General features: G+C 28.9%; 3 protein-coding genes across 4 annotated transcripts; 1 reads left to right on the plus strand and 2 right to left on the minus strand.

Annotated features, from left to right (window-relative positions):
* Positions 1-61: 61 nt before the first annotated feature.
* LOC132948388 (non-structural maintenance of chromosomes element 1 homolog) lies at positions 62-2,310 on the minus strand. Its single transcript, XM_061018827.1, has 2 exons — positions 1,747-2,310; positions 62-1,399 (listed from the first exon to the last, which is right to left on the minus strand). The coding sequence occupies exon 2, from the start codon at positions 1,325-1,327 to the stop codon at positions 671-673; it is 657 nt and encodes a 218-aa protein (XP_060874810.1). The 5' UTR covers positions 1,328-1,399; positions 1,747-2,310; the 3' UTR covers positions 62-670.
* Positions 2,311-2,560: 250 nt separating this feature from the next.
* LOC132948387 (large subunit GTPase 1 homolog) lies at positions 2,561-5,929 on the plus strand. Of its 2 annotated transcripts, none has more exons than XM_061018825.1 (10): positions 2,561-2,958; positions 3,086-3,208; positions 3,299-3,423; positions 3,489-3,915; positions 3,975-4,104; positions 4,166-4,389; positions 4,898-5,165; positions 5,242-5,444; positions 5,514-5,623; positions 5,683-5,929. In XM_061018825.1, the coding sequence occupies exons 1-10, from the start codon at positions 2,866-2,868 to the stop codon at positions 5,780-5,782; spliced, it is 1,803 nt and encodes a 600-aa protein (XP_060874808.1). In that variant the 5' UTR covers positions 2,561-2,865; the 3' UTR covers positions 5,783-5,929. The 2 variants fall into 2 exon arrangements, with proteins under 2 accessions (XP_060874808.1, XP_060874809.1); XM_061018826.1 differs by having other exon boundaries at positions 3,105-3,208.
* A 3,265-nt stretch (positions 5,930-9,194) lies between these two features.
* On the minus strand, positions 9,195-10,950 carry LOC132949111 (piggyBac transposable element-derived protein 3-like). The gene is made up of 4 exons (XM_061019893.1): positions 10,804-10,950; positions 10,072-10,219; positions 9,890-9,964; positions 9,195-9,826 (listed from the first exon to the last, which is right to left on the minus strand). Exons 1-4 carry the CDS (start codon positions 10,948-10,950, stop codon positions 9,195-9,197), a joined length of 1,002 nt encoding a protein of 333 aa, XP_060875876.1.
* Positions 10,951-12,113: the final 1,163 nt, after the last annotated feature.

Below are 12,113 nucleotides of genomic sequence, written 5' to 3' on the forward strand. Positions count from 1 at the left end.
TCATATGCAATGATATTATTTACATATTACACATACTACAAATAAAATTTAAGAACAATATGCTGTTATACTTTCATACCTTTATAGAAATTATATTTTATATTGCTACTATAGTGTAGGTGCTAAATATTGTAAATAAGAACTCAAGAAATATATTTTTATCATTTGTGTATATTGTATAAGTCAGTAAAATATTAGTACTAATAAAGTCATTCATTAGACATTAAACATTAGACATGGTAAAATAATAACTATTATGTTTATATAAGTCTTAAATAATTATATAATTAATACTCAAATCATTAGCAAATTCCAAAATGCTTTTATAAAGTTGTAAATTAATATTACTTATTGAAATACCTCTTAATTAAAGACATATTTTTCTTTGACAAGCATTTATAGATATTAGCCTGCTACATTTAATTTTTAATTTACAGTTAACTACCTATTTGTCTATAAATAACATACAGTTTTATGCAACGGCTCTGTAATTTTAAATTAAATATTATATACAATAACATATAACAAATAGCCTAACAATTTAAAGATCTAAAAATTAATGTATAACATGTTTATACTCAAAAGGTCTTATAAATTATATATTATATTAAAAAGATATTAAACTGTATAGTAAGCCATTTAGGCAATAATCATAAATCAAATAGATTTATTATAAGTTATTGACTGTTTTTATCGAGTTCCAACTAACATCTAATGTCTTAGAACATTTGGGACACTTCTTGCTGCCCACATTTTTAAAATATGCAGTCAAGCAATGTCCATGTGCAAATTTTTCACAAGACTGACATTTGATACCATGTCCAACAATACTCATACAACCCATACATCTTTTGTCCTGAAATTGTTCGATCAAATACCCTTCCAATTCACTAATTGCCAATGGTGACAAAAATATATTTTTGTCTTCGTCAGCAATCAAATATTTTGATGCAAAAAAGTTATCCAACTGAGTATCAGACATATTCTTAGAAAATGTCATTAATTGGTCATACGTTACTGATCCACCTGAGGCAAAAATATGATTAACGAGTTCGCCAAAGATTATTTTGCTTGGATCCGGTTTAGCATTGAAATCTTCCATAAACGTAGCAATAAATACATAGGCTACATTGCCATTTTGTTCATATACCACTTTGTTGATTTTGAATTCGAGTGGAGAAATTTTAGAGTTTATTAGTTCAATAATGTTATCAATGTTTTTCTCGGGAAACAGGACTTGAATCACCTTTTTAGCATCTTTTTCAGAAACCATTCTTTCGTGCATGAAATACTGTAACAATTGTCTATGCATATCATTGTATGCCATCGTTGACCAGTTATGAATGAGAAGTAAAATGTCATCAACTGTGGTAGGATAAATTAAATCCAAATTTCTGTTCTATAAAAGTAAAAACACAAAAGAAAACAACTATATTTTAATAATTGTACACTTATTGAACTTGACAACGAACGTAAACATCGGATGATAAACATACAGTGATAAAATAAACAGTTTTTTAATAACTATACATTTCAAAAATGTACTACTGCAAAAAAATAATTTTCTTCAAAACATAGTGAAAAACCATTTTAATTATATTCCAGAGCCATAGAGGTATAAGAAAAGGTAGGTTATTATTATAAAAACATTTTAAGTACCTACTACCTAGTATGTTTTTCTTTTCATCATTGATTTACGTTTGATGTATACAATTTTAATGAATACAATGATGTGGTTTTACTCACCTAAATATTGCAGTTATTATTTAGTCTCAATATCAAGTGATTGACAGAAATACAAAAAAACAGTTTTTTAATTTTAAGTAAGTATTTATTAGTGTACGAATAAAAAATGAAAACTAGTGAACTACGGCTTTAAACCCGTGACTCGTTAGTCGAACACTGGTAAGTTGTAATATACTAATAATTATTATACGATAATAACATTACTAAATAGTAAATATGACAAAATAGATGTCATGATACTAAATTGAATAATATTAAATATCTGTACAGTTATGATAACTGATTAAATTTAATATAATAGTATGAAATATTGAAATAAAGATAATAAATTAATAATAATAATTAACATTAACGTCCTGCTACCGCACGACCCGCACACAAATATTATAATTCTTATATTTATTCGTGGTCTACGGCATGACAAATTTAATAGAATTTGTCATGGTCTAGCGTAAGTTGTTGTAGATTGGTCCCGCGTAAAATCACTGATAACGTACTAACCATAGTAACCTTCCCTAGATCTAAAATTAAAAGCAAACTATTTAATATTAATATTATTATAATAATATATTAAAATATAGTACTATTCTGATTCATCATTCATGAAAACTAGAATTTATTATTTATTAGAATTAATTATTCTAGTCTTCATGCTGTGATTTTATTGTTCTATGATAAGTTAGGTTAAATCCTATTGACATTTCCGACCAATGAAATGCGGAGAACTACGAGCAATGGTTTTATGTGTAGAATAGCGGGGAGATGCGCAAACCGGACGAAAATTGGTTTTTTGTAATCAAACCTTTTTATTTAGGCATGGGAACACGTGAAGTTTTATTATTTTTCAAAGGTATTATCATTAATCAAATATCAACCAGAATAATATAGAATTTATATTAATATATTATTATTTTAGCCATCTTCATTGTTCGTGTTATCTAATATCTATTCTGTTGTATTTTATATATACTTGTATATGGTTGTTTTCTAATATTTCTAAAAAACAAAGTTTATTTATGCATAATATTATAATCCTATCTCAAGATTTTTCTTAAGATAAAGGATCAAGACATTAAACATCAGTCATAGATTTTAAATACATAAATTGGCAATTCCACAATGGGTGGTAAGAAGAAAGGTCATAACTTTGGTCGTGCGTTGATCAAAGACAGGTTCGGTCGCAGTAATAAGACACTGAATGCTGACTCATTTGTAAGTACAATATTCACTATTGTTCTGCTGTCAAATTTTTTATTTTTGAATTATCCGTACAATAATATTGTGGTTGGTTAACATTCGTGTGAAATAATTGTTTAATTGTTTACATATTTTATAATAGCTTCACACATCTGATTTAGCTGATGGATATGACTGGGGAAGACTCAATTTGCAGTCTGTAACAGAACAGAGTTCTTTCGAAGAGTTTTTGTCCACAGCAGAATTGGCCGGAACTGAATTTACAGTAAGTAGTAACTATGATTAAAATATTTTATGTAATATTCTTGTCTTGATGTTTATTTTAACTGCAAATCATCACTTGTAATATGTTTAGGCTGAAAAGTTAAATGTTGAATTTGTGCCTGAAAGTCGAATGGTTGGTACTCTGACTGATGAAGAACGGTCAAAGATTGAAAAGTCTCACGAGGAATTTAAACATTTCATTAAAATTCCCCGAAGGTATGACCCAATGTATATTTTTAGCAAACATACCAAAACATTTTTTTTTTTTTTTTAATTTATAGACCTGCGTGGGATAACAAAACTACAGCCGAAGATTTAGAATCTAAAGAAAGACAAAACTTTTTAGAATGGCGTCGTAAGTTGGCAGAACTTCAAGAAGAACAGGGTCTGGTGTTGACTCCTTATGAAAAAAACTTGGGCTTTTGGAGACAGCTGTGGAGAGTTGTTGAGAGAAGTGATGTTCTAGTTCAGATTGTGGATGCTCGGAACCCATTATTATTCTATTGTGAAGACTTGGAGAAATATTCAAAAGAAGTTGATAAAAATAAAACTAATTTGTTGTTGTTAAATAAGTCTGACTTGCTGACCGCTCAACAACGTAAATACTGGGCAAAATATTTTGACTCTAGAGCTGTTACAGTAGCTTTTTATTCTGCAAAGCAAAGTGAAGAAACTATTGAAGAAGGAAATGAAGATGCTGATGAAACTGTTTGTAGAGAACATTTTATTTTAATTGTTCTATTTTATATATTATTTATTTAATTTAGGTCAAAGAAGTAGTCGAAGAAGAAGAAGAAGAAGAAGAAGAAGTAGAAGAAGAAGAAGAAGATGATGAAGAGTGGAATAGTTCAGATTATGAAACTGACGAAGAAGAAGAAGTAATTGGCGATGTGGATGGTAAAGTATTAAATTTTTTTTAAATTATTTAACCAATATTGTTAAAAAATTTTATGTATAGATGAATGTCCTAAGTTTAAAAATTCTTCAAAGTTATTAACAAAAGAAGAATTAATTTGTCTCTTCAAAACAATTCATGGAAATAATAAACGTTTGACTGATGAATTGGTTACTATTGGACTAGTTGGTTATCCAAATGTTGGTAAAAGTTCAACAATCAATACCCTTCTTGTTAATAAGAAAGTGTCAGTATCTTCTACTCCAGGAAAAACCAAACATTTTCAGGTATCATCTGAACCACAGTTCATTAAGTTAGCTTAATATATTATAAAATACGCTGTGTCCAGGTACTCGGGTGCCCGTGTACATAAAACGTACACAGATCCATTCATGTATATATTCAATACCCGGCTAAAGCCCCAACAGTGAAAAAAACGTTAATTATTTACAGTAATGTCCGTATGGACACTCAATCGCTGCGCTCGGACAAAAAAAAAACGAAAATATCCTTTAACTTGTTGTGCAACATTTCCTCAAGTTGGTCACAGGGTTACTGCCGGTTACTGCTGTATAACCACTCTTACCATTTTCTCTTATCTCTCGCGGGCACCCAGGTATCTAGACACAGTGTATAAAATATTCCTATGAATATTATCATAGTTTGTTCTCGTACTAGTAAAATGTAAGGTGCATTTTTATAATTTATTTAAATATTATTGTTTTAATTTTAATTTGTATTTATATGTTCAAGGAAGTCATAATAGTATTTATATAATATATAATATTTTTTCAGACACTTTTTGTTGACAAGGAACTGATGTTATGCGATTGTCCTGGTTTAGTTATGCCTAGTTTTGTATTTACAAAAGCTGACCTTATTATACATGGTATTCTTCCCATCGACCAAATGCGAGATCACAGACCGCCCGTGAATATAATTTGTTCGCAAATACCTAAACACATATTAGAAGATCAGTTTAGTATTATGGTAACAAAACCGTTGGAAGGCGAGGATCAAAATCGACCACCCACAGCTGATGAATTTCTGAATGCTTACGCATGTAATCTATCAGCGACTAATTTTTGTAACATATATAGGTAATGCAACATTTGTGTTTTTTATGTTAACTAATGTAGGCAGTCGAGGGTACATGACGGCAAACGGACAACCAGATGGTTCTAGAGCAGCTCGTGTGATACTTAAGCATTATGTTAATGGACGGCTACTGTTTTGTATTGCTCCACCAGAAGTTGATCAAAAAAAATTTCATTCTTTTCCACCACCTGAAGAAAATCGTGCAACAAAAACATTCACCCCATTTGAACACATTCTTCTTAAGGTTCATTATTTTTTTTAAATTTGTAATTTGAATAATTTGTTATCTAAACACACAAACACTGTTTTTCAGCCAAATGTTGCATCTGGATCAGATTTAGACAATACGTTTTTTCAAAAAACAACAATGGGCGCACACAGTAAAGGGATGAAAAAAATGGACATAATGGGCAGTATTAACAAGTATGTTGTAGGCAACTTATTATGTTTTGTTTATTTAATAATATTTCTTCATTCTACAGTCAAGCTCAACAAAGTACATCCAAGCCGTGGAAAAACCATAAAGAAAAAAGGAACAAGCACGAGAAATTGAGACGCCAATTCAGACATCTTGATATATGAATTTTGTTATTATTTTTAAATTAAACATATTTTATTTGTGATAAGTTGAATATTAAAACACAATAGCGCTGAATCGATATTATTTTTGCTTTGTAAAAATGTATACAACACCAAATGATTGCAAAAATATAATAGTTAAACCAATAATTATTTATTTTATTTTGTAACTCTTCCAATACATCATGGACCTCATCTTTTGGCCAAACATTTAGTTCTCTAACAATTTTATGGACAATTTAAATTATACCTGTCTGCAATTATTAAAATTACTAATCCGTGAACCACAATTTAATATTGACCTTAGTCCTTAATGTTTTTTCTAATATTTTTAGTAAGCCTAAAAAATGGTATAAACACTTGAAAAAATTCGAAAATTTATAATTATAATAATTTTTTATTTTAGCAAATAAGAATACAAAACATTTCAAAGATAAGACAATAGACAGTATTCAGCACAGCTTGTTTTGGGAGAGTAGAGTCCGGATTATAATTTAAGTATACATGTTATTATACCAAAAATGTCACAATAAACAAAATTTAAGATTAAGCAACGTATAAAAATTTAACGACATACAAGATTAGATTTGTTTGAATGATATCAAAGTTAAGACTACAAAAAAAATTTTAATTCCTTAACACTTTTAAAGTTAAATAAATTAATACTCAATTTTTTACATAAATTTGATCTTACATTTAAAGTACAATGAGAAACAAAAGTTGTATGACTTAGAAATAATATTTATATTACGTTCATATTTAGTATTACAATCATGATTTACATTGGTTAATAGATGTTTATGTTTATATAATAGTAATAATACATTTCAAATATCTTTAAATAGCACTATAGACGCATTAGAAAGTCAAAATATTTTTAGTATTTCTTTGTGTATTGGCATAGTTTAAATACACAAGCCATGTGTATAGGCAAAAAAAATTAACACCGGAAGTACTGTTGACGCCTGTCATACTGATGGTTAGGCGTGTTCCTCCCTACGTCGAGTCTGGATACTAAAATTTTCAGCTTATATGTATTTTCACGACATTTCGTATACGTTTTGCTCTAAATGAAATGTATTTGAATGTATTTAATAATAATAGTAGAAATTGTATTTACCAACGTGGCAATGTATACAGTTACCACGGATATCCCCCCCCCTGACTGTTTTCGGTGAAGTAGGACATTCCCCACCCATTTTTTTTTTAAATTTACTATTTAATAATATAATATTATTATTTATTTATTCCTATTGTCTAATATTTTCATAAATATAATAAATTATAGATGTATATTTTTGATCAACTGAACTACTTGAATCGAATTAACAAGCAATTATTAAATTGTTAAATATTCAAACTCGTAGTTTTGACAAAAAAAAAATAATATGAACAAATGCTAAGAAATATAAGTTATGAAATAACAAAAGAATCAGAATTCAAATGTTTTTTACAAAATGTATCATTATATATAGATTCTGAGTGGAACGATGAATGTATTGATTTTACAATGATGTGTGTTTTTTTTATTATTTTTTTTGTGTCTGTCGTCACCTTTTAGGACAGTAAAAGTGCTTGGATTTTCTTAAACAATATCTTTTCTGATAGGAAAGTGAATCTAGTTGGTAAATTGGGGGGGAGGGGGTCAAAAGTAAAAATTTCCCAGTAGTTTTTAAAAGCGCCGTGAAAAACAAAAGAAAAATTAAGGAAAAACGGGAATTTTTAAGCAAAATGGATTTTGGTTTTTGGTGTAACTCTAAAACAAATGAACGTATATACATGAAATTTTCACAGGTTGTTTATATTTGCAATTTATATACACGATAAAATTTTTAAAATATTTTGATTTGTTTTGAACTGTTTAGGAACATTTTCAGTTTCTAATTTTATTAGTATTCTTGTCTATTGATGACAATAAAACTTTAGGCTGAGACACGATTGAGCATAATACACCTTTTTTTGCGACACGATTGAGCCAAATTGTCGGCGTATCAAAGGAAATCGGAATACAAAAGAAAACTTACACGATTGAGCATAAAAAACTGTGCAACGTTACCATTTTCCATTTTAAGCTATACGCAATACGCTATACAAAAATATTTATTTAAATAATTACTATAATTCAAAATATAACATAATATCAAAAAAATAACATGATTTCATAGTCTATAAAATAGTGACATTTCATAAATCTGTTTGATAATAATAATAATAATAAAAATAATAAAAATAATAAAAACAAAATATGGTACAAATTAAAAATAATACTGCATGGTTTATAAGTCAAGAATACTATGGAGTAAGGGTGATCGAACACTGATGTTATTTCTATAATAATTTTGGAATCGTATCTTAATTTATTATCTTATAATTTCTCCCAATTTTAAATGTTTAAAACGTTGGAACTTTATAGCTCCGGAACTAATTTATTAATCGATAAAATTGTCGATAAAGCTGGGCTCAGCTGCCTCAGCTCACGGCTCGCGGTTCGCGTCTGGTAAGATAATAATTGGTGTAATAATACGTGAAAATAATAAATTACAAAATTTCGGCCACGTGAATGTGGCAACATCGCATAAAATATTCTATGCTCAATCGTGTTGCTAAAAAGGTACATGCTCAATCGTGATTTACCAAAACTTTATTTGTTGGTTAAAAAAGCTTGAAAATACAAGGCTCCTACTATATTGTTACAATGATATTTGAAAAATATTAAAAATCCTTAGTCACAGTTTTTATTTATAAGCATTTAACCCTTTGTAGACCAACCATAAAATAAATATGAATTTTCAAATTTTTTTTACCAAATATTTTTTTTTATACTTACTTAAAAGAGAAAAAAATTTTTTTTTTTTCAAAACCCAAATTTGACTTACGATGGTGGTACTACAGAGTACCGTCGGTCAAATTCACAATTTTAACATGGTACTCATTAGTACCGTTGGGCCCTATCTATGATACATTTTATATATTATTCTTACCTGAGGTTATATTTTGAGTTTAAAAATAAATTTCCAAACCTTTTAATAAATTTAAAAAAAGTCTAGGTCTTCGATAATTAAAATATCTTATAAAATAAATTACACTTAACAAGTTACTGAAAATTTGCTATTGATGTAGAATTTTTAAGTCCTGTAATTAATTGTAGAAATGTACTTGGTTTTCAATATTTAGAATACCTTATAAAATATATGTTATAAAAAAAGTACTGTCGTTATAATAATTTCATATATTAACATTATTAAAAGCATGCATGAAAAAAAATTATTCATTACAGTTTATGTCATGGTATTCAGCAAAACAATTTTTCTTGTCATTACAACATAAGAAAACGTTAGGTACACGTTCAACATTTTGAGAACGGTCTTGATTGTAGTTGATATTTAAATGAACATAATTCACATCGACCACGACTTTAAGTGAATTTTAGCCAATGAATTCCTCGATTATGCAACCTGACGTCTTTAGAAACTGATAGCGGTTTTCCTCTTCTTTTTTTCGGTACTTCAGTGTTTTCTGTATTCTTACGTTTTTGAAATAAATGTGCTCGGGACGGAGTAATAACTTCTTTTTCAGATAAAAGGCCGTGTACAACTTGACGCCGAAATACCAAAAGTGGTATTTTTTTATGCCGTTCCTTATAAATTACGAATGCGTTTATGAACATTATATCTAGAATACCCCAAAATAATCTGTGCCACCATTTTTTTGACTTCCGATCTACTCCATACGACATGCGCAATTGATCTGCGTGATCTACGCCACCCATAAAACGATTGTAGTCTTTGACAACTTGCGGACATGTGACATTATTTTTTTCCGCAGTTTTGTTTTTACGTAAAACTGTTGTTACCTCAGATCCATGATAATTTGATGCAAAATGAACAGTTTTTGTGTCTTTCCACTTAAAGACACTAATACCTAAATCAGATATGCGGTAGTCATAAGTTCCCCTTTTAGATTTTGTATCATCAGCCAATTTTGGTAAACCTTTACGATTTGGTCGAATAGCGCCATAAGCTAAACAACCTTCGAGTTTAAGTTTTTCTAAAAGAGGAATAGACGTAAAATAATTGTCAAAAATGAAGCATCTATTTTTATTCCACTCACTTTTAGACAGTTCCAGTACGATTCTTTCTCCAAGACCAAAATGTTTGAATTCGTCAGACACTTGTTCATCTTTACCTTTGTATATTTTAAAATTTTTTATATAACCATTCTGATCAGACATATACACCATATTTTATAGCCACGCTTTATCGGCTTGATGGGGTTGTATTGTTTCATACTACTTCTTCCCTTAAAAACTATCATAGACTCGTCTATTGATAATTCCCTCGTGCCATAATATGATTTTGAAAATTTTTCAGTACAATAATCAATCAATGGATTAAGTTTAAAAAGTTTGTCTGTACTATTCGGAGAAATTAAAGTGTTGTCCTGGACATGTAAATTTGATAATATTAGATCAAACCTATTTCGTGGCATTGTATTAGGTATTAAATTAACACCAAGATCTGGACAAGTTGACCAATGGTTTTTCCAGCTAGGTAATTTATGATAACCCATAAAAAATTAATTCCAATAAAATTCAACATTTCGTGTCGTTTTATGTTCAGTATTTTATCTCTTTGAGTACCATATAAATTTGTTTGAAAAACAAGATGATCGAGAAAGCCGTCTAAAAGTTCAAGAAAAACCGATGTAGCTGTTTCACCATGAAAAAGTTCATCTAATGGTCCAGTTGGAAGGCAATAATTTGGTATATCAGTTGTTTTATTTTTTTTAGACTATTTTCGATTAGGTTCATAATATGATTCTTCAGTTTCGTCAGCATTTGTAGTTATTGAGGAAGTTATAGAGTCCGAACTTGTATTTTTATTTTTTTTATTTGTCTGTAATAAGTTTTTTAAAATTTTTTTTAATGGGGGCAAAGAGTTAGTATATGGGCCTGGAACCGGAGTCGCAGGTACATTTATAACGACTGGCACTTAAGTTTCTACAGTGGGTAAATGTGATTGTACGTCAGTATCCAAAACTACTAAATAGTCGTCGAAGGGATTATTTTCCATCGATTCGGCAACTTCATCAACATAGGGTAAACTAAAATCATTACCTGATTCGCAATCAATTATATTTTCATCATCCGAGATCTCTTCATCTGTTAGCATGTTATTATCCTACTCAAACACTGAGTGGATGACACAGTATGGTCTTTGCGTTAGAAGTTTCAAATTGAGTACCTAGGTATTTTGTTGTTTTTTAAATTTTTATTTACATAATTTTTTCTAGTGATTCCATCACCACATATCAGATGACGATACGTCATCCAGTAAAAAGATTGTCGGTTACAATAAATATATAATTCAAGTTTAAAAAGTACTCCGAACTGAAACTTGAAAGTATCTATTTTATGAAAATAACCCGAACGCACTCAAATGGGCGAGTTCGTGGTATAAACTTATATTTTAATATTATATATACCTACTGCTTAACAAACTGTCCGTCTATTGTTGGCTCATTTTATTTTTTTTGTTCACCGAAATTATCATAGAATTGTTAATCGTTTCCGACGAATGTCGATAATTATTGGCGATTATCATAGATGATACAAAATATATTAGGTAGGTGTAATGATAAATCCATTAAACTTATATACTCAGTACCTATATGGTCAGTTGATAAATTGTGTGTTCTTTTACAGAAATCTTTGTGATCTGCAACGTATGAATATAGATACGGTTAAGTTGAATTATTATTATTTGTTTATTGTCATATTTGTATATAATAATATATTTTAGTCGTTTTAATTACCCACGAATAATATTTTTAAAATAGGTATAGCACGAACTAAAGTCGTTCTTCTTTGTTTAAATATCTAATTTCGTCCAATTTGATCATAAAAATATAAAATAACTAGGTATAAGAAAAATTGTGTTTTTTCTAAAAAATTTTTTTAGATTTTTTGGTCACAGAATAACCTATTTACGTGGAACTTTGTTTTCAATTTTCAAACCTTAGCTATAAAAGTTGAAATATCATTTTTCAATTTTAAAGTTCATAAATTGTGCCTATTTATTTTAAAAAATTTCACCTGTTATTGTAACAATATATCAGGAGCCTTTTATTAAATGTTCATGCTTTTTGACCCCACTTCTAAAACTTTATTGACATTTATAGAAAATAAAACTAAAAAAAATGGAAACTGAAAATGCCCACAAACAGCCAAAACAAGTCAAAATATTTTGGTGGTGTATAGAAAATGCTATTATAAACAATCAGGGGAAATTGCATGTACCTATCTACGATCATTTGACTTAAAGTTACACCAAAA

Source organism: Metopolophium dirhodum, chromosome 7 (genome assembly GCF_019925205.1).
Source record: "Metopolophium dirhodum isolate CAU chromosome 7, ASM1992520v1, whole genome shotgun sequence".
Lineage (NCBI taxonomy): Eukaryota > Metazoa > Arthropoda > Insecta > Hemiptera > Aphididae > Metopolophium > Metopolophium dirhodum.